The following is a 24,295-nucleotide window of genomic DNA, read 5'->3' as shown; positions in this document are numbered from 1 at the left end:
AATATCTAACAAAATAGTTACATATAGTATTATACAGTTAGCAATAGTTATATATAGGGATCAATTACAGTTATAAAGAGAATGGTCCAAAATGTAGCCAAGTTTGGTTACTTCTGGCAATTTCTCGCCAAGTCTGGCGACAAACATTAGTCACCAGAACCATTACCAGCTTGGCGATATCTCACCAATTTAGTGAGATAGCCATTGATCTCAATGTTAAATAGACTTGCTCCTACAATCTTATTTTTCTGGCACAGATTCACTTTTCTAAGCATTTCATGTTACATTATAGAAAAGATACTAGAATTTCACTAAAATTACTTACATATATAAAACATTCATAAAATATTAATTTAATTAATATATTCATGCATGCAAGACCATATTAATTAAATAAATTAACTATCTTCATGCAAATTACATATGAAATATCTAAAAACATAAAACTTCATTTTTGTTTTTAACAGACATACATTAATTTACAAATAAGATAGTTGTATCATATAAAATGCTCTAAACAGGGTAAAACAAATGTTTCCCTCACCTCTACTACCTTTTTGGTACTTATATATTATCCTGTCAACCATGAACGTTGGCTACCATCCAATTATGAAAGTTAACACAGAACTTGCCAAAAATGCACTAATAATTCCTGTGGGATTCTAAAGGAACTGTTTGACCTGTTTTCTTTTCACGCTTCATAAAAAGGCTTTTGCTGATTTCTACTATTTTGTTAGACACTGTGATTTTACCAGAAGCTTTGTTTAGACCATTATAAGTGAAAACGTCCTGCAAGTACCTGTCCCAATCTATGACTGTTTTTATCTGCCATATTCAGATGACCCTATCATGTCCATCAATAAACATGTTTTTTGATGGCATGACCTCAGAGCTTTAAAAATAATTCTCTGCTTGCCGTTTTGTAGTAGACAGGTGCCAAAATTTAACATTTTTTTTTAATGCAAGAAAATTACAGCAATAGTAGTTTATCTTTATCCCTGTTAATAAAAACAAAAAAAGGTGGCTTATTAAGAATCAATCAGTGTTAAATCAAACGAAACAGCAGATGTGATGTCACACTTATTAACTGGCATGAATTGCACTGCTTGATGACAGTTTCACAGTTGACAAAATAAAACCGGGAGGGCACATACGCTAGTACAGAATATTTTTGATGAGTGATGAGCCTGTCTCTGTACAAGAGACAATGGTAAATATATACATATTTGAATGTACCACACATAATGATATTTATTAACACAATTTGCTCCAAAAATATTATATCATTAGTTAGATTAACCTTCATTACAGAATTCTCTGAGATATAAGCATTTAGTGGTTAGAAAATAAAAAATATTGTATCAGCTTCTATTTAATTTGAAAATGTTAAACAACTTGAAATAAATGAAAATCAAAAGAACTCACCAATCGTTTAGCATCACCTCTTTTTGGATCAAATGGTCTTAAGCCAGTTGCAATTTCAAGTAAAACCTATATTTAAAGAAATACATTCTTATAGCATTTTTAGAAATATAATTCTAAATAAATTTTTTATCCTATTATTAATTTTAAATTTTCATTAGATGTAGACAACCCCAAAAAAAGTTTAACAATATAGAGAAAAAATAATTACAGAAGAAAAGTTCTGCAGAATTTTTTCAATTAAATATAAATGAAAAATGGACTATAATTTCAGATATAGTTCCTTGATATTTTCATAATGCATTTAGCACTTTCAAAAATTTTTTTTACAAACTATTCAAAATCATTTAAAACTATGGGATTTATTAACACACAGAATGCCATAATAAAAATTCTTGACTCTTCTTGTTATAATACACTTTTTAGTTAAAATCAATAATGAATTTTTTAAAAAATTGTTGCACATTTATTAGTATTTCTAAATTTACATAGGATTTTGTATATTTCACCTGTGACCTCATGTTTGCCCTACCCCAATATTATAACATGCTTATATGTGTGATCTTAACTTCACTTTTGCATACATACTTATTTATAATTTATTTATTTATTTTTATACCATTAGAATTAAAAGTTTTGTCCCGATTTTTTAATAACTTTTATTTATGTAAGAATTTGGTGATCTAAAACTCATGGTAAATAAAACATTTATGAATTTCTCTTTGCTGTTAAGATTTATATTTTTCAACTAGAAATTTCAACAACCCCTTATTTAATATATACTAATATATATTAAAACATACTGGCAAGGAAGTTGTAAATTCCATAAGGATTCAGCTCTATGCAAACCTTTAAAAATTGGATAGTAAATTTCATTTATAGAGGAAGAACTTGGCAACTGAATTTCTAAATCAAGTAATCATCCAAATAACTGTGGGTGAGAAAATGAATGAAAAAAATATTATGCATCCTTTGGCAATTAAATTTCTAAATCATGCAGTTCTCCAAATAACTGACAAAAAGAGAAAATGAATGAAAGCAATATTATCTGTCCTTTCTTCTTCATGATATTTCAATAACACAGAAAAATTTATTTTTGGAATTATAGCTTATGTTACACCCTTTTCTGCTTACATCCAAAAATAAACATTTTTGATAAACTTCTTATGTTTTATGGTAGTAGATGAGAAAATAAACTAATAACTACATACATTTTAAGTATCAGTTACACATCAATTATTTAAAACTATTTTTGTATTTTTTAAGTTAACATGTTAACATTCTTCAAACTATTAAAAATCTTCAATGAATTTTCCTAGAAATTAACTAAAACTTTTTCTCTACTTGCACTGTTTAAGAGTCAGTTATACTTGCTGTATATCTGAAAATGCACTAAGATTTAACATCTGAAATTCATATTAATCCAAGACTGCATTTTGTTTATCTTTAAAATTAAATTAGGCAAACAGCTCTTACATTAATTACTTTATGCAGTTAAATTAGAAAGCACCATGATAAGACAGCAGTGATTTGAATAATTTTAGCACTTTTTTTAAAATTTCAATTAAAGTATTGCCCTATAAATTTTACACTGACACACAACACATTATACATATAACACACTTGATGGTCATGTTAGCAACACAATACAGCATTGTATGCTTACTCACATGCTTGATGCCCACATTGGTACCACAATATAGCATTACATGTTTGCTCTCATATCAGTTATCTCATTGGCAACCTGGCAACCTCATTTAACGTTGTAAATGCCATGGATTTCTGAATGTAGCTGACATAAAACTGTTTCCTATTTTTTTAAGTTGATTATATATCTATTGGATTATATTAAGTAAGAATAGTTTGATTTAATTAAAGTTGTAACTAAATGAAATTTCTCAGTTATTTTTCAATGTTATTGGTAAGTGGCCAATAAACACACATAATATTTAATTTATTATCAATAATATCAGTACTTGAAATATAAAAACAATACTGATTTATGACAGTTATTTTTCATACATAAAACATTCAGCATTAAATGGGAAGTTCCATTTTTTATCCTTAAAAATTCCCATAAATGCATAATTGACCTAGAAAACTACTGTACATCAAAATACTATTCCTTTAGTATTAATAATTATTGAAATTTATAATGTAAAAGCACCATTTAATATCTTACAATGCCATAGCTGTATATGTCTACTTGAGGTGACAAATGCCTGTGTCGTAAATATTCTGGTGGCAAGTAGCATTCAGTTCCGTGTACACTTGTTACTTTCACATGTGTATCATCACAACCAGGGCCTTCTCTAGTTAGACCAAAATCTCCAATTTTTGCATCCATATTTGCATCCAAAAGAATATTTGCACTATTAAAAGATAAAATAAAACTGAAATTCAGTATGGAAGAAAAATATTTAATGTTAATAATTCTCTTGTTGAAATAAATAATAATTATTTTTTCTCTTTAATCTAGCACAAAATTTGCATAAAGTTAATAATTAAAAATACAAAATTTAATTGTACACTAATGTGTATATACATACGTACTTAAATACACACATGCTTATCAAAATCATTTTCATTCCTAACATATTTGAGTATATTAAGTGGCTGTGTTTAATAAATGGAAATTTGTGTATTTCAAATCATATCACTTTTAAAGCAAAATAACAGCTAATGGTTAATCCAGTAATTAATTCTAAAATAATAATTTAAAATTACACTATTTACACAATATAGATAGATTAGATGATGTATCAGAGATATAATTAGATAGATATAAATGTCATACTACAGTAAGAAATTTGTAAACAATCAACATCAAATTTATTGCATGGGATCAAACCCAAACCAGGTCGAACTACTAGTATTCAGTGGTCTTCACTCAGCCACAGGTGAGGTTTTACATGCTTGGAAACAGTAATGCAATGGGTACTTTTCCATTTTGCCGGCGCAAGCGATAAAAATCGCCAGTAATGGTACAACCGATGCCAAACGAAGTATCCTCGGTGGTAATCTTTTACTTTAACCTTTACATTTTCAAAACAAATCGCAGCCGTTTCTTATCAGATTGATTGTTTCTTTAAATATTGGCATAAAATTACATAGAATTTTTACCATATAGTTCAATTTTATGACCTAAGGCCATTCGCGGGTGATAATTAAGTGAATTAGGATATTGCATCCTAATCACACCGCTCACCCAATGGCAAAAATATAGAAAAGGCAAAGTCAAGGGTTAAATTCATCAATTCTAATGAGAATGCACTAGCGAAGTAAAGCACTGCGGTTTTAATTTCTGACTAAGTTATTCGTACAAATTGAAATAACTCTTGCATTTAAACTTGTATTCCAAATTCAGATTTAACTTGAAATTAATGTAGATAATTACTGAGAGAGTTAGATTTTTGTAGTGTAGTTTACGTGAGATGAGATCACTTGGGGTCAAGTGATATGAACCGGCAAATCATGATGCTGTACGATGAAAGCATACTAAATTTTTAAATTAATGTCTTTTTACAAATTTATTGTCTTTATTTATTGGCTTTTTTTTACAAAATTTTAAGCGACATTAAAATTTTTATACCTTCAAAATAAAAAATTCTTAGAACTAACATTTGTCAGCACTTTATACTGTGTGTTTTCACATATAAAGTCTACTTGGCGAGATTTGCGCCGGCGAAACGGAAAAGTACCATACAATGTAATTTATAGTAAATATACATAACGTCTGTTTGTCTTCCTTTACACTAGAATCAGGGATGCATCCTGAATTTTTATACACCTCGTAATGTAGTACACCAGATTTTTTTAAGGGAGGGATTAAATTTAGAAGTTAATGAAATCGGAGGCTAACTGTGCAGTATTATCATCTTTGTCATGTTTACTTCCAAAGCAAGTATCTGAAAACTTCACAAAAAGCCAATTGATGTGGAAACATATAACTTAACTGTCATTGATGCATGATTAGCTATAATCATGCATCAATGACATATATCACATGATAGCACGAGAGCAGCTGTGAATGTTTAAACAATATGCAACATATGGTTAACAACAATTGGGTGACTGTGAGTGTGTGTGATTATGGCAAAGCCTCGAGGGCTATCTGCCTAAGGGAGGAATGCTTTCGTGGAGGACTTTCTAAGGAAAACTGGCTCGTATACACGTTACACATGGGGAAAACCACGAAAATGCCCATGCAGCCAGCCCGTTCGCGGGATTCGAACCTCGGACCGAACTACCAGTGTTCAGCAACTTTACCACTCGGCCACTGGTGGGCCCAACAACAATTGGATAGTAAGGAAATGGATAATAATGAATATATAAACAATATGGATAACAATTTACAGCTACATAATTCCGATGTCTAATGTCAAAATCTTTATAAAAATCAATCAACAAATTGATGTAATTTATATTTACATTGGCAATTTACAATTTAGTCTAATATGATTTAAGGTGTCTTCAAGGCTTGCTGGTTCACAGAACCTCCAAAATATTTCCCCCCAATATCAATTTCAAAAAAATATATATTATAAAAGCAATGAAATTTTTTTTATCAATGTTGGAATATTATTAAGCAAAATTATTATTTCACTACAATTTTACTCATAAAATGTCATATTATTTTAAGTAACAATAAGAGAAAAAATATTATTTAATTAATTATTTTACAGGTAGTGGCATATATGAAACTCAAAAATTATTTTAAATTTTGATTATCACTTACAGAATCTTTTTTCTTTTCCATACTTGAAAGAAAAAAAAAAAAAAAAAAAGAGGAAGTGATAAAAGTACTAAGTTAGAGTACAGTTGCCAGAACCCAGTAACACCAAATAAAATCTCATGATTACAATTTCATTTAAAATAAATGAAAATTATAAAATTTTACCCAAAACTAAAAGAATCATGCTCTATACATGTTTTCTATCTAAATGCACCAATAAACACAATCAAAATATTTTCTGATATAACATTTTCAAAGTGCCACTTTTAGCAATGAATGTTCAAACCAAACCTTCATTCTGGAAATCGTTCTCCAGAACTAAAATCTTCATTCTTCTTTACTGGGAATCCTGCTATCATCTCTCAAGGAAAGGGAAAAAGTGGCTAAAAATCAAAACTTTGAACTTTTTAATAGTACCATTCATATGCATGAAGCTTTCATAGTATAAATAAAATTAGGTTAGATTAACTAATTACAGCAAAGCAACTCTAGGACTATCACCTTAAAGAAAAGGGATGCCTTCGTGAAGAACTTTTTAAGGAAAACAGATTTGTATTAATGTTACACATGGGAAAAAACAACAAAAACTCTGCTGGGTCAAACTATTAGTATTCAGTGACTTAATTACTAAACTGAGTCTATGGTGTACATATGATAAAATTGTGAATGATATGATTGATTCACTGGATAGGAAAGTAATCCTTTCTCACTGGATGATAAATGATACTTAATCTCACAACCAGATAAAAGTAATCATGTTGCAAAGAGAATTGCATATAAAATTCCAAATGTCCAACTTAAATTTAACATACCTTTTTATATCACCATGAACAAGAGGTTTTCCTGGAGTAGTATGCAAATAATTCAAGCCTTTAGTTATGCATTCTGCTATGTGACTCCTCTGAGACCATGTTAAGGGTGCAGTTTTGTTCTAAAAAATTTTTTTTCAATAATAAATAAATAAAATTAATAAAAAAAATTAATTAAATTACATAATTTGACAGGAAATTTCATCATGAATACATTTTACAAGCTCAATCAGCATAGCAAAGATCGTAATTATATTACTGGTTGAATAATAATTATAGTATATTTACCAATTCAGCAAGAATTATGTAATCATATTTGGCATTTTATCACATGTTCATATAATTTAATCATACTATGGCATTTAATCTCACTAATTCATAATTATTATTACATGATGCTCACACTAATTCATAATTATTATTACATGATGCTCATTACACAGTATAAAAAATTGTGATACATTGTAGAGTAGACAAATTACCAATTCAATAAATATATATTTATTTATTTATTTTTAATAATACAGAAGATTCTAAAACATCAGGCAAAATTGTAAAGGCACGTGAAGGAGACTAAAAAAAGAAGATTTTGTAAAGGAATAGGTATGCAGAAATGGCACATGTTAAGTGCTGTGGAAGGTATGAATAATAGGTAATTAACCCTAAAATGCTACACTTTGAAAAACTTATGGGAATGGTAACCATTCACCTCCGAAACAAAGTGTGCATAAGCATGTTTAAAACCTATTTTAAAAGCCAATTAAAATAAAAATACACTATCTGCATATGATTTCATGAATCTCGAACTTCAAATTAGTGAGAAAGTATCATTTATTTATTCTCAAAGCAGTCATTACACATATTAGCATTATGTTCTCCGCACACTGCTCGGGAACATGTTTAATAAAAGTTGCATGTCATTCTGTGCAAATTGTACAGGAAAAATACACAAACTGTTCTTCTTTTACAGTCAGATTGTTCAGGAGGTCGAACGTTCAAATTGAATTTCAATAGTTCCGTTATAAAGTCGGTACATTGTAACACAATGCACAATTTGTCCACTGCTATGCACATTACCTCAGTTTGATTGTCGAGCAAGCAATGATTCAAAAGCAGCAAGTTCGAGTATTTTTTCGCAACTTGAGTAATATTGCTCTATTTTTCAATAATTCTTTACAGAGATTTGCTATTTCAGATGAAAATGTTAGAAAAAAGATACCTCATGATTCAGCTACTACATGGAGAGTCAAACTATCAATACAATGCATGAATATAGAGCACAGTTGGTTGAATGCATGGAAAAAATAAGAGTCAACATCTAAACAAACTATAGCAATAAATAAAGCAGGGGCTATCCACCGTATTTTAGAAGAGTTGGAATTTGTGTTTTGGCTTACTGTGTTTCACAGTATTGTGACACATGTCAATGAGTTATACAACTAGCTTCAGATAATACTATTGGATGCAACACTCATTAGAAAACAAGTAAACAATTTCCAGCAATCATTAGAGAAGAAAGAAAGAGAAAAAAACTATTGGTATCATGTGAAACTTTCAAAAAAAGAAAGGGACAAAATGGTCATATAAACAAAACTGTATCAGCTAAAGATACATATGATGTTATCATGAATCAAATAAAAAACAGATTTTGTTTGATTTTTGACTCTGCTGTTTCTCTCCTGCCGACTGCAAAATTTCAAGAGCATGACAAAATGAAGCAGAGCTATTCACCGTATGTTAGAAGACATGAAATTTGCATTTTGGCTTACAGTGTTTCACAGTATTGTGCCACATGCCAATGTGTTACACAACCAGCTTTAGATAACACTAACAGATGAAATATTCATTAACAATTTCCAGCAATCATCGGAAAAGAAAGGAAAAAGGTTCTTCAGATTCTTGACCAAACAACTGATGTTTATTCCATGCTATAGAAGAATTGTCTGAAAAGTGAACTAAGAGTAATTTAAAAAAGATCAGATTTCAGAATATGACTGGTGCCATTAGTCTTCTATAATTTATTATAGAAAACAACTCACGGGGTATGTTTTCGGAGACCTATAAAATGTTCCTAATTATTATTACTTTTCCAATGACAACTGCTGAACCTGAGAGATGCTTCTCAACTCTAAAATGAGTCAAGCCACTTTTAAGAAGCACTACGAGCGAGGACAGACTAAGCACTCTAACTATGCTCTCAACTGAAAAAAGCATGAAAAATTACATACCTAAATTCAATGAAAATGCTATTGATTTGTTGGCCAAAACTACTAATAATAATAATGCAGACGAGTGGATTGCACTTGATCATTTGGTAATCAACTTTCAAAGATACAATATAAGCAATATTGGAATTTATTACACTGCACTGTATGAAATAAATACTATAATTTTCTTACTTATGAGAAGTTTTTCCTTCTTAGTTGCATTGCTTTTCTTGTGAAAATGCAAATATATTTCAACTTGTAAATTGTGTTGTATCTGTATATTTAATTTCTGAAATTTGCTTTGTGAACCTTCATTTAAATAACTCATGGGTTGCCACTGCTCAGAAGTCAGGATGTTGTTTGTGCTTGCTTTGTAGAGGACTGTGGTAAAAGTGTAGCGGGATTAAGTTTTGTTTGGGACTGAGATATGTTGCTAATGCAAAACTGATATGCATAGTTATCGGCGAGTGACTGAACGTTTTCAGTTTCGGTGTATGTGATCCCATTGGGGTCATTAAGGGTAGAATATTAATGTGACATCTTTTGTACTTAACAGCTTCCCAAGTGGAATTATCATCATGAGAGAGTGATTCTAAGCACTGGTCCAGTTATGTTTAATTTTTTATAAGGATCCTGACTTCTTGATTAAGTTTGTTCAGTACTTTTGTATCAACAGGGCATCTTGTGAATTGCCAGGTTTTATGTGCACCATTTCGTCTTTAATTAAGGCCTGTAGAATTGCATTTCAACCTCTTTCTGAATGGGGGACCTCTTTGTTGTTGTTAATGAGTACACTGTGAAATTTGTTAGTAAACTCAATGCTCAAATCACTTAACTCATTCCTTGTGTAAATTGTTTGCACAGTGTACTATACGTTGCTTAAAGCTTTGACATAACCTGCTCAGTTAGTAACGAGGGCTCTTTTGTGTGGTGAATTATAGTTACTAACATCGATTTCAGCCATGATCGGGGTATGGTCAGATTGGCATTCATTTATGCACTCAACAAATACCAGAGTGTTTAATCTTCAGTGGAGTCATGAAAATTATGAAATTATCATCAAATGAATTATCAGATCTTGCAGTTACTATTTTTAGGATAAAAAGGGAGAATAACCAAATTAAAAAGGAGAGTTAAAGACTTACTGTAAACTGAAGTTATTTTACTTTAAGGGAGGATAGAGTGCATGTCAACATTTAGACAATCATCTATCAGAACCCATATAGCAATAAAAAGTTGGTTGTTCTTACTTCCCATAAAAAATTTCTGATGCTCTTTAATTTTAAATCATTTAATAGTAACAGTATATATCAAATACTTATTTATGAAATTATTTGTACAATATTTCCTATAAATGTGTATGCTATTATTTTTCATATTTGGTCATACATCACAGAAATCTCTGCTATTCTTTCTAATATGCCTCATGCTTTCCTAAGTAAGGTTGCTATAGCTAAATATTTATCAGTAAGCAGAACTTGAGATCATGTAGAACCCTTTTCCTCTAAGAAATGTAAAAGATTCCTCACTCGTGAACATAAAATAATAAATAAGAATAAACAAAACATAAAATAAAACATGAATTGTATTTCAAAGAAATAAGTTTATTTAAAAGGATTACTTAAATAAATAATACAAATCACTGTATCATTAATCAATGATTAATTGAAAACAAAATTTAAAGCTGTATTTCTCATTTACTTTGACTTACTAACCTTACATAACAGCCTATCTTCTAAAGAGCCATTAACCATAAGTTGGTACACTAAACAAGGATTTGCACCATCCAAAGACACAGCATACAAAGGTAAAATATGATCAAAACGGCAACTGAAGAATATCAAAATTTCAAAATGTAAAACAATTTCTAGCCAGGGAAGAAAAGCAACAAAATAATAATAATAATAATAATAATAAATAAAATAAACCAGTAAAATTTTTTAAAATGTATTTATCTATACAAAATATGCAAAAGAATAAAAAGTAAGATTTTAAAAAAATTACTTCAGTGTATGCAAGCTTATTATGTGTTAAAAAATTAGTCTCATGAAATTAAAATTATAAAAATAAAGCAAATAATAAGCCTGCTAAAATTAAAATTAAAAATCCACAATAAAAAATAATAATAAATAACAATGATTTCATGATTAATAATGACAAGCTTCTAGATCAATGTTTCTTCAGGAAAAAAAGCTACCAACTAGTCTCATACGTATATGATAAAAATTCCTGTTTCTAAAAGATAATCACTTACACTGGCATCACTGCCTCCTACCTTCAAAACTTTATCAGAGCAGAATACACAAAAGCACAAGCAGTATCTAATCATATTACTTAGACTGTTAGTACATTACATTTATGATTCTGAAATAATTCTTTGCCAGCCATTTAAATCTGCTCATACAACAACTTTACTCTGGATTACAAAATGCTAAAACAATGGTTTTACTAGCTTAAATGATGTGAATATCACGGTTTCATTCTCAACACAGTGACCATGTTTAGGCAGAATTACATAACAGCCAACAAAATAGGCAGAGTTACATAACAGCTGCCAACCTTGAAATATGAAAAACTGAAAGTTTCCATGAAGTTTTCAAGCTGCACAATAATACCACTTCAAAAGAATTCCAAACTGACTTGAATTCTCTTATATCACAGGAATCAGGTTATTCAAGAATTTAAGTTATGATTCTGATGCTATATGATGTTAATACTTAATTTGATGCCCTAAATTTTATGTTCTTTGATAAATTTAATTTTGTAATTTCCTTCCACTTTTACGCTGAGAAAATCCTGAGTAAGGGATAAAAGCTTTAATTTATCAAAGTACTTTTAAACATGATGAAAATAAAATTAAGGTTTAATGTAAACACTACTGCATGAATAAACTTAGTGATATACCATACATTGATTTAAAACAAATTTAAATACAAATGTTAACTAGTTAAACATTGGCTGAGTCTTCACATAACATTCTACAAATGTCTACAGTAGGTTAAGATAATTCAGCTTGGCTATGCTACATTTACACTATGATTTTCACACAGCTGGCCATATATTGGATACAATAATAGGGTTACACTGAACAATTTCACAGAAGCATCTCTTCTAAGTCAGTTGTAAATAAATAGATGCTACTAATTAAATTCCAACCCTTGTATTAGGCTGTTCAGTAGAAAGTCAAAAAATTGTATTTAAAATTGCTTTACAAGGTTAACAACATAATGACCTTAGGCTCTCAAACGATGGGGTTATGATGATAGTTGTATGCATAGGAATACAGAAAACAGTTCAATAAGATGGCAGTGCTGTTAAAATACTGCACCAAGAAAGAACAGAGAAGTACTATGAGATTGTATTTAGCAACTGAAAGAAACTAATACAGGTTCATAATTAGATGAGAAATCAATATGGTGATACATTTATGTGTCATAAGTGCACTACTCTACTGAAAGGATAAAGATCACTGTCACTAGAGCAGAATAGTTTCTTTGCTTAGATTCAACCATCATGATGATAATATTGCAGCTGTGAAAGACTGGCACATCATAATAAAAAAGGTGACATCACAATAGGATATCGATGTTTGATCAAGTACTTAAGATAAGCTGAAGTTTCCAAATAGTATGTGCTACCACTTCAGACCAGAAATGAGAAGAAAATTACAAAGACCTTTTTCATTACAATGTTTTTTAAAACTTTTCTCCTTACCATTTAAGAATATTAAGTTCATTCAGGGATTGCTTGATGCTTGTTAACTGCTGAGAAGGGCTATGAGAGCTTTCCCTCTTGAAACATGAAAAAATACACATCCATTAAAATATTAACTATAAAAAATAAAAGCATTCTTTCAAAGATGATTTTGTGAAAAATAAATAATAATTCTGAAGTACTGAGCAAGGTTTAAAATATAATAATCAGAAACTAATTATATAGCTTCGCTTTATAAATCAGAATCACATTTTGTACATGAAACTTTAGCCTACTCTTCAAAATAATTCCTATAAATATTAAGTTGGGACTTAAAAAACTAGCACCTGCCTGTGAAAGGATTGATTGCAACATAGATACTTGTTTTTGATTAATACAGTCAAAAGTCATTAATTCGGACACCCATAATCCGGACCTCAAAGCTACAAACTTTCTGCGCATGCGTTGCTTTGACGCATGCGCATAGGCGTTTACGTGCGCGCGTAAGACCTTTACGGCTGAGAATATGCTTGTGCGCATGCTCATAAAATGTTTACGCATGTGCGTTTAATGTATAACGGACGGTGTAAGCTAAGCTAAAATTATTTAATTCAGTTAATGTTGCAGATTGCGTTGTTCCTTAATCTTCGAATTGGATCCGGTTTATTATTTTTTGCAGACTGTTAGAGCAATTTTATAAAAGTAAGCTTAAACTTTCGATTATATCAAATAGAATTTCCGATATATATTTGTTAATATGTAAAGGATCTACAGCAAAAGTATGTTTCGAAATCCGAAATCTGTTTATCAATTTCACGCTGCTCGGCGGGGGGAACGCCGCGCCGCGTAATGAATTGGAAGTTGATCTGTCAGCACTATACTTATATCTTCAGAGCAGATGTTTTTATTTTATTTGGCTTATAATTCCTTACCAAATGTAGTATTTCATCTCGATGTGCTCAGTCTTTGATATGATTTAAAACAAGTTCCTCGTCATCATAATTCGCTTCCGATAGTGAAGAAAGTAACAGAGGTTATTGAAAACGAAAATATTTCGATTGACAAATTAGTCGGTATTCTCGACACAGCAGTTATAGGACTTGAACAGCGGAACTTTGTAACTAAACAAGAAATTTTGTCTGTTTAATAGAATTAAAGAGAAAGTATTATCACATGAAACGAAGCAACTTAAACAACTTACATTGAAAGAAATGTTTAATAAAGTAAACAAATAAATATTAAGCTTTTTCTTTTTGTAAATTTTGATACCCTTTAGATCATAATTGTTCTTTATTTCATAAATTACGGTTTCATATTTTTAATTTTGTAATTTCTGCATGCCATCTTACCAGATTTAAACTGATGATCTATAATCCGGAAAAATCGATAATCCCGAAGTGCCGACGAATCCGGATTAACGACTTTTGACTGTATATGAAGACGCTTTTTTACTAAAATTTAAAAATCTACAATTTAACCCTTTCCTTTTTCACATTCATTACAAGATACCTGTTATAATGCAATAATTTTCCAATAATTCATACATATTGGGACTAAAGGTTGTGCAGATTATTGGTTATATCTTAAAGTTTTGTTTACGCTTTTTCTTTCTAATTTTTATATTAAAACTGGATTATTTATACATAAATAACTAAATAAAACATTAAAAATTATTTAAACATGCTCAACCGAATATAAAATCCTTATATTCTTAAACCAAGTTTTATTAAATATAAAATAATTATGCAAATGCTCTTCCCTGTATGAAGTTCTTCAGATAGGAATAAACCTGTTTTCAAAGACTGAAATTTGTTCAAAAATAAACAAATAAACGACTCTGCATGATGCCATATAGTGCTATTGTCTTTTTACAAAGAAAAAGGCCTTTTCAGACAAGTTTAGATACTTATTTTCTTAAAAAAGACACTTCAAAAATCAGTGTTGCTGTTCATCTAACATGCCAACCATTTCCAGCTCTTGCATAGTCTCCTCATCAAAAATGCTTCCTTTACTTGTCATTGAATCTTCAGAGGACAAGTAAAGACACTGATTCATCTGCACCCATGTAAAGATCATTTCTTCAATCAATCTTCAGCTCATCCACAACAATTCAAGGTATGTTCCATATAGTTAATTCTTTATTTATAATGTACTATATTTAAATTGCATTATTTATTTGTTAAGCATTTTTGATTATTTTTTATATACCTCTTATCTCACATACATCATTAAGAGATATGCAGAACAAACCTAGTACAATACAAAGTCTGTAATCCGGATGTCCATAATCCAGAATGATCTATAATCCGGACCTCAAAACTACAAACTTTATGCGGATACGTTTATGCATGCGCATAATGCATTTACGTTTAATGTATAATGGATAGTATAAGCTAGGCTAAAATTATCTAAGTCATTTCAGTGAATGTTGCAGATTGCGCTGTTCCTTAATCTTCTAATTGAATACGGCTTATTATTTTTTGCAGACTGTTACAACAATTTTATAAAAATTAAGCTTGAACTTTCGATTATGTCAAAAAGAGTTTCTAATTCTGGAGCTGCCAAAGGATCTACAAAGTGAAAGCATGTTTTGATGTCCATTAAACAAAAAATGGAATTACTGCAAAAAATGGATAAAGGCCTATCCGTCTCAAAATTATGCAAGAAGTATGGCACTGGAAAGTGCACTACATATGACACAAGAAAAAGGAACTTTTTGAATTTTTTGTGGAAGCATCTTAAACAACTTACATTGAAAGAAATGTTTAATAAAGTAAACAAATAAATATTAAGCTTTTTTTTTTTTGTAAATTTTGATACCCTTTAGATCATAATTGTTCTTTATTTCATAAATTAAGATTTCATATTTTTAATTGTATCATTTCTGCATGCCATCTTACCAGATTTAAATTGATGATTTATGATGCGGAATCACCGAAGTCCCGACAAGTCTGGATTACGGACTTTGTACTGTAACATTTTTATGAACAAATCCATGGTACAAATGGTTGTTTGGAACAGAACCGATTCACAAGGTGGGGAAAATCAACATTTTTTAAATCAAGTTCTACAGAATATAAAATCATTACAGTCTTTAAATATAATCACACAAAAAATAATGTCAGTATATTATGCTCAAAAAAATATAATAGAGGCATAAAATACGTAAATTTTTTGAGGAAGAATCTTTTCTATAAAAGTAACAATCATAGTGATTGTGTGTTATATATATAATTACAGTTGTGATATTCCTAGATTCTATTCAAGATTAATGAAAGTGCTCAAGGTTTATAATTACTTATTGTGAGTTTTAATTAAGTTTTTTCACCTCAGTTTTATAATTTCATTTATTCTTTGGATTATTTGATATATGTTTGATATATGGTTATATGACATATAAAAGTAAAATTTTGATTTATTTTTTTCACTGAAGTATTTTAATTTTTCACTTTCAGTTTCAGTTTTTTAAACAAAATAAAATTCTATTTATTTTAGATACAAGGTTTTAATTAGAATTTTATTTTTTTCCTTGCTTTGGGGAAGAGCCAGAGTTTTCAGGTGAATTATTATTATTAAAACACATTGAAATGGTTCATCAGCTAATTCTGGATACAGAAAAGCAAGGATTTTTATAGAAGAGAGATATCAATTGATTTCAGTGTTCCTTTTCCCTGATGAAGTGGCACTGAAGTTGATTCAATTCTTCTTCTGTTTTGTTCTTTTTTCTTTAAATTTCATTCATAAATTTTTTGATTTGGAGTATTGTTTGTTTAAAAGTTTTGGTTTTTACATTTATTCAATTCTTTGTTGCATTTATAGGATTATTTGAAATTCATTAATTATGAATTTAAAAATTTTTGGTCTTTATGGAACATAAGTTCTAAATTTCTTACTATATAAAATATATAATACTTTCTTACTGTGGAAAAATTTTGAAAAATTCCTTCATGAAAAGTTTTTCACCAAATATATTGTTTGATGCACTTCCAAAAATATAACTTTATGGGAAATTCTCAACTTTTTCAAAGTATAATATACTGGACACCAAATTATTAACGAATTGATCACAGATTTTTGCTATTTTAAGTTAAACATTAGTAAATTTCTAAAAAAAATTTTTTTCGCACCGTTCAATTCAAGCACCCATTCTAATGATAGAATTAAAATCCATAAAATTTTTAACAGACGCCATTATCTGCTCCCTGTTAAACACTACAAAGCAATATCTAGCTTTAAATTTAATAAGATGCTTGGTACTACTACCAATCATCATGACATGAACAATCCCAGTTCCTGAGAATGCCAATGACCAAGATTAAAAAATTTTGTGGATTCTTTTCACCATCATATCATTACAGGAGATCTGGAAATTGTAGAGGACTTTAATTTAAGGTAGTTTATGAGGATAGGCACCAAATTTTGGCCCAATTTTCATATGAGCAAAAATTTTGCATTAAGCAATTCAATAATGATTTGAATGCTTTCGTCGTTAAGACGAGTTATCAGATTAATTTTCCCTCCCCTTCTTTTCTTGAATGGAAAGATGCTTTACTTCAAGAATTTATTTGAACAATTAACATCTCTCCTAATTTTCTTTACATTCACAAGTTAAAATCAAGTAACTTCGTAACAAATTCATCATTACAAAAGTTACCAAAGCTAACAACAACTTCAGCATTATCTGAAAAACTTTCTACAACAATTTAATCAAGCAAGAACTACAATGTACTACCATTTATCAGAAAATTAATACCAATGCTCAAGTTTTCTAAAAGAGGTTTAAAGCATTACATTGACAACTGAAAATTTCTAGTAAAATCTACTATAATCAATTTGCAAATCTTTATGCACTTCCAAAATTTCATAAGACACTGATCAAGTTCAGATTTATTGCTAATGGCACTAACGTTTTTAAAGCAATTGACACACTTTTTGCTAAAAGCCTTAAAAAAATTCTGCACATTCTCAATAATTTTAAGTTTCAAGACCATGAAATTACAACTGGATTATTAAATAAAGCAGCCATTTCATTATTTCTGTAAGACGCACTATAGCTCGACTGCATGAAGAATTACGACCTTTTTAGCCACTCTTCTCAAATTTCTGAGACTTTTGGGCCAATTTTTTGCAGTTTTTAAAACTTAGAGGCTTCACCATCTTGGATCACTCTCTTTAGCACCCTTCTAGCAAGAAACGATGCCACGATGGTTATCCAGTAGCCTTCTTTTCGCTCATTCCTGCCCCTAGCCCCTTTCATTTCGTCACCACTGGAAACATTCCCATTAAGCATGGGAACTCGTTTTGTTTGTGACCTTCAAGTCTTTTCTGTTTTGCCCCCTTTTTTTCCTATTTGGGAAATCTTACCCAACTTGACCTTATTTCCATCTCACCTATTAGGCAGACATTTTTTCTTCCATTTTATTCCCAGTTGTTCGAAGATGATAAGGGTATGTTTGCATGTTTCCTTTTTTTCATTTTCATGAACGCTTTTCAATTTTTGTTAGCCTTTAGTTGCAAATTAAATTGTTCTTGACAGTTTGAACTAGATTTATTTCTTTTAAAAGAATTTTTTTCAGCTTTTTTGAAACTTAATCTTAAAGAAACTGCAATATTTCTCCTGTTTTCGAGAATTTTAGCAAGTTAATTATAATAATTTTTATAAAATTCTTTGTTTATTCTAAGCAACCTTCTGAATTTGATATCGTTAAGTAATGGGAGGTTTTCCTTTAGTTTTTTTTTTTTTTTTTTTTTTTTTAATTCTTTGTAAATCTTAGTAGTTTCTTTTGTATCTTTATAAGCTTTTGATATAAATTAGAGCAATCTCAGCAGCTTTTAGTTTGAAAATTTATCTGTTTTTTTTTTTTCAATTTCGACTAATGCTAATTTAACATGCATTTGAGTCGTGCCTTTTTTAGTTTTTAAATACTGACTAGTTTAATTTGTTGCTTGTTTAATTCAGGGTTTCCCCTAATTGTATATGATTGTAATTTGTTTGTTTCGCCTTTTTAGACATTTTAAACTTTTTAGTTTTTTAGATTACTGCCTAAAAAGAATTTTTTTAGCGATTATAATTTGAATCCTTTTTTGTATTTTGAATCTTAATTTGTATTTTTTATGTTTCTTCTTAAATATTGTAATTTTGCTGTCTAAAGGGTTGCAAATGCAAGAACAAAAAAGATCTGAGCATTTGAGAGCCACTGAAAGTTACTTTAAATTGAAGATTTATTTCAAAATTTACAGTCTTGAAAAATGTCTTAGATGAATGAAACTTGTATTCAAACCTCAATGTCCAGCTTTATTTTGGGCATCATAACCCTTTTTCCTGGACAAGTTTTTTTGAAGCATTGGACTAAGGATATCAATTTTTCTTTTTATTTTCTTATTTTATTATGTAATGCTTTCAATATTGTAATTTTTACTTGTATTACCTTTGAGCATGACTTTCTTCAAGATACAAAATGGTTAGACCTTCATAGGAAAGAAATTGTAAACTTGCATTTAAGCTCCAACTTTTTTCTTTTCCTTTAAAAAAATTATATATATATATATAACAATCGATTGATTCATTGATTGATTGTGTGTGTGCATATATATGACTGATTGATTGTGTGTGTGCATATATATGTATTGACTGACTGATAGTATTTCCCCACAAACCAAAATTTACAAAGTAATATTTATTCTCTTTTAGGTGAGAGAAAAAATATAAATAACTATACTATTTACAAAAAACCTCTAATGGATTTCCCTAAATTTCATTCCAACATTAACTCTGCAAGTACATTCTGCACATGCACAACTGGATTAAAAACACTACAAAAAGTGCTAAAACTGTAATTTTGGATTTATTTAAAGAAACATTCTCTGTTCTTTAGCTCCCCTTTTCCCTACCATGTTTCCCATTTTTTACATTAAATAAATAAATAAATCAGTGCTTACGTATTAGTACAACCACTTTAAAAGAAGTCTCCAAATTGTCAGAATGCACAGAACTCTGTCTACTATACCATAACAATTCTTAAGGCAATCTGTTCTCTTTTCTGTTTCTTTCATTGTCATTCTTTTCGTAGCATCCCAAGTTCCAACAGTTTTTAGAACAATATAATGATATTTCTTTTTCTCAAAATCATTTTTAACAAATGCGCTTGTAGAAGTTGCCCATGATGGAAGAACCTACAGCAAAATGTCTGCAAGGATACAGCAGCTTACAGCAAAAGCTAAATGGGGCAATTGTTTTGAATATTCTTAAAGCAATCATCAGGATATTTCCATCAAAATAAGAGGGGAGAAGCATTCGTAAGTTGTTTTGATCGATTTTCCCAGATAAATACCATAAAATATGTACGAATGTAATGAATAACTTTTGTAATTATGAGTCACCCTTCCTTTTTGTTTTGGAAATGCGGTTTTCAAGAATAGCTCTATTTACCACTGAAATAAACTTGCTTGTTCACTGTATAAAATATAAAGGTACCACCTACAGAGTGCATTAAAATTTTAATGGAACATCTAATAAGCTATGGAGAAATAAGTTCTTTATATTAAAATATGTTATAATACATATTTATTAAAAAATTATTTTCAGATACATACAAGAAAAATTGCTATTAAATTTGCCATGCAGAATTTTCCCAAAATTGAAATTTTGTTTGTTTACATTCGAAACACCACAAATGATAGTCACTCATGAATTAAATGGTCGCTGATTATTGGAGTTCTACAATATTATTATTTATCACAAACAACTCATGTTTTTGGAATACAATACATTTCGATATTTTTTTGACAGAATCAGAATTGACTGTACTATTCATTTCAAAGTGAATTAAGGAAGGTTAATGCAATCAAGTTTCAATATAATACTCATCAATATAACCATTTTCATGGCTATTTCATGGCTATGTTATTCAGTAAGAATCTAAAGTAACTTGACAAATGAATAATTACATTTCTAATATAAGGGAATTGAAAGAAATAGAAAGTTTCAAGGAAAACTCTGTGGCTTTAATTTGGAAAATATATACTTACAGGTGTGAGTCTTTTAATAGCCACAGATGTGCCTTTCCATTCTCCTTTGTAAACAGTTCCAAAGCCACCTCTTCCCAAAACACGAGCCTTGTCAAAATTATCAGTAGCTCTGCATATATCTTTATATGGTATATGCATAATATCTGGCAGAGAATCATCCTGTCCATTTACATTAACCGCTAGAATGTTAAAATATGAAAAATTAAAAATTAATCTTAAATTACTATTTATGATAACATGGAATGGAAGAGAAGTATGCTAATATAAAATTGAATTTGTATACTGTCCATTAAGAAAGACATTTTACGTAGTTCAAAACATATATAGCACCTCTGAAACATGTTGTGGCTATTTTTTCTTACATTAATAAAATCATAATGACCACTCCAAAATTGTAGCTTTTATCACAAAATTATTACTTAAAATATGTAACAAAAATATGAAATAATCCTCAGTTTTACTTAATTACATATTTTTTAAAAGATAAAAAGTATAAATAGTATAATTATAAATACCACATGGAATGTGTGATGGTTGTTTCTGCGGTTTTTCATTTGGCTGCACTTCTTGAGGCAACTTTTTGACGTTCTTAATTTTTTCTGATATGCAGTTATCAGACACCGTTTCCGCTTTGCAATTACAACTTTTCTTAAAATTGCTAAGATCTGGTGACCTGAAAAATATGTTAATATATAAATATAACTTATTACATGTGCCTAATGTCTTGAATACTAGCAAAACTGATGTTTTATGTTTTGTTTCATTTTTAAGAAATCTAAGAATTAAGTAACACATTCCTCATTATTCACATAATACAACTGCAAAGCTTAAAATACAAAATAATTTTGGTTTTAATATTGTGTAAAATATCAAAAGTTTTTGTCCTGAGATGTATTATATAAAACTTTAGAAACATCTTTTATTAATCTTTATTTATAATAGTGCTGAAATATTCGTAATTATCAAGTGGATATACAGTGAACATTCTTGTGAAGATCGCAGTACAGATGACCACTTCTGAAAGTGACTGATATATCTGAAAATATAAACATCAGTACTGAATATTGAGACACTAAAATGATCACCTAAATAGGAGATAAAAATTATCTCATTATCTGGAACTATGTGGTCATTTCAAGATATTCACAGTATATCAATACATATATATGTATGTAGAAGAACTTTCCTTTCAATGAAATGACTTAAGATAAATATCAAAATGTGCCAAATTAGTTATCAGACAAATAGTTAATCTGACAATAATTGCTTATCTATTATTTGTTAAATGACATTGATTCACTGTTTACACGCAAGTTAAAATAAATGATTCTATCATATACTGGTGGACAGCTGCTAAGGATAGATAACAGGAGCAGTAAAAGCAACCACAAAATGGAAGGCATGAAAATATGGAAATTAGCATAAGTGCAGGATATAATAAGATGTGTTGGGCATATACAAATTTTGGATTTCCAACATTGATAGCGCCAATAAGAGATGTAAAGGATTTGATGCGTATTGACCGTTGTTGTTCAAGCAAAATTTAGCAGAAAAGAATTAACTGAAGAGCTTGCAATTTTCAGCAGGTCTTCCGGACATCATCTAGTTGATCTGGTGTAAGAGTGGTAATGCATATAGTATGGTAAACATACAGGAACAAGACCAATATTCTACATGTAATGTCATGGTATGGCCTGGGATCATGATCAATAGCCGTATGTCAATGTATGTACTTCCAAATGGGACTACGACTGGCCAATGATTTCTGCTGCCTCAAGTTCGTTTTCATGGACAACAACACCACATGTCATCGATAAGTTGCTGTCAGAAATGTCTAGAGAGAGAAGATATTCAACGCCTTGTATGGTCAGTACGTTCTCCAGATCTATATCCCATTTATTTATACATCCATTTGGGATGCTTTGGGGAGGAGTCTTGCTGGTCGACAATGCCCTCCAATAAACAAGGACACTCTCGTTCATGCACTAACAGAGGAATGGGATAAATTATCCCAACAATTGCTGGATACTATTGTTCAAAGCATGAAATGACATGTGGAACCTTGCACTGCCCTCCATGGTGGCCATATCCCATGCTGACGTCTTACACCAGAATGCCTGCGAATGATAACTGCACTTTTTTCACTTTTATTTACTCAGCACACTTTTCAAAGCCTTCTGATTTTCAGAATACAATAAATTATCTTTATTGTTGTGTCCTAGTATTCTGGCATTATTTTATGTCACTTGGCCTCCAACTAGACTTACACATTATATAACCATTTGTTATTCGTCCATACCACAAAACTGCTATATTTCCTCATATATATAATTTATGAAATTTAAAATTTCTAACTTATGATATAAATATATATGTAATGGTATGAATGATTTGGAACTTGGTGACGGCATAACAGATGCATAGGGAAGAAACTTGGCATGGCAGACTTGGCTGGATTCAAGATAATTTTATTATTCAGGAAAATAATGTTGGATTCGCAAAATTTGGTTCACATCCGGATGGGCATCTTATGCACCCTACATTTTGTTAGCTCAGCACATATGCAGTAAACAAAGATAGTAGCCATAAAGCATCTTGCCAGGAAGAAAGCAAAAGTGTTGCAGCAATTCAGAGGAAAAAGAAAGGGAGTCAGAAAGTTTCAGTTCGAGGTATCTGCATTAAGCATTATGTAAGATCGCATGATTAATTTGAATGACACAGTTTAGACTTATAGCACTATTTTTAAGATAGACAGAGGAAGTGACCAAATTAAATTAAAAATAAAAGAGGTTTTAGCCAATTAAATTATAAGTTTGCTTTCATATTTTTTATCTTACGTATATTTTTTATATATACATATACATAACTTTGTCAGTTATGTAACTGATTTACTATGTTATAATTTACAATTATTTAGCATGTACTAGAATTTTCATTCATGAACTTTATAAAAATATACTAATTTATTCAAAATCACTTAAAAATGCAAAATATAGGCATGCTGCATAAAGCGAATATATAGACAGAATAAGATATCAAACTGCAAACTTTTCACTATGAGGATACTAATCATAGTAAGCTCACTGAGAACTCACTAATGCACACAAGCTGCCCGAAATATCCTTCATGTGTTTTACGCTGTTATCTTGCACTCCTTGTTAACTTGAAATCTTTGTGATAGTCTTTTTGGTCCTATTCTAATGTCATCTGTTTTACATACCATATAGTCTAGCGTATAACATGTACTTTTAATACAAAATATAAGATCAAATTTTACAGGTCTTATACATTGGGTATAAAAATAATTCATGTAAATTAAGGAAAAGATGAGCATACAAAAAAATTACATTTCTACATGTATATGTTTGTTTAAAGGAATTGACATTCCTTATGAACTTAAA

The 24,295-nt window shown here is 29.8% G+C and overlaps 1 protein-coding gene across 2 annotated transcripts in view; it reads right to left on the bottom strand.

Annotated features, from left to right (window-relative positions):
• Positions 1–24,295, bottom strand: part of LOC118189249 (serine/threonine-protein kinase pelle-like) — a 77,648-nt gene that overhangs the window by 29,926 nt on the left and 23,427 nt on the right. For both annotated transcript variants that reach the window (XM_035359830.2, XM_035359828.2), the window contains exons 5-11: positions 21,410–21,567; positions 20,895–21,073; positions 12,888–12,964; positions 10,889–11,003; positions 6,970–7,088; positions 3,605–3,794; positions 1,426–1,491 (exon numbers count right to left, since the gene is read on the bottom strand). In XM_035359830.2, coding sequence (XP_035215721.1) covers positions 1,426–1,491; positions 3,605–3,794; positions 6,970–7,088; positions 10,889–11,003; positions 12,888–12,964; positions 20,895–21,073; positions 21,410–21,567 — 904 coding nt within the window. The remainder of the gene's footprint in view (positions 1–1,425; positions 1,492–3,604; positions 3,795–6,969; positions 7,089–10,888; positions 11,004–12,887; positions 12,965–20,894; positions 21,074–21,409; positions 21,568–24,295) is intronic.

Source organism: Stegodyphus dumicola, chromosome 12 (assembly GCF_044657685.1).
Source record: "Stegodyphus dumicola isolate Sdum_Otavi_A_Nest chromosome 12, ASM4465768v1".
Classification (NCBI taxonomy): Eukaryota; Metazoa; Arthropoda; class Arachnida; order Araneae; family Eresidae; genus Stegodyphus; species Stegodyphus dumicola.
This window is presented reverse-complemented; position numbering and strand designations above follow the sequence as displayed.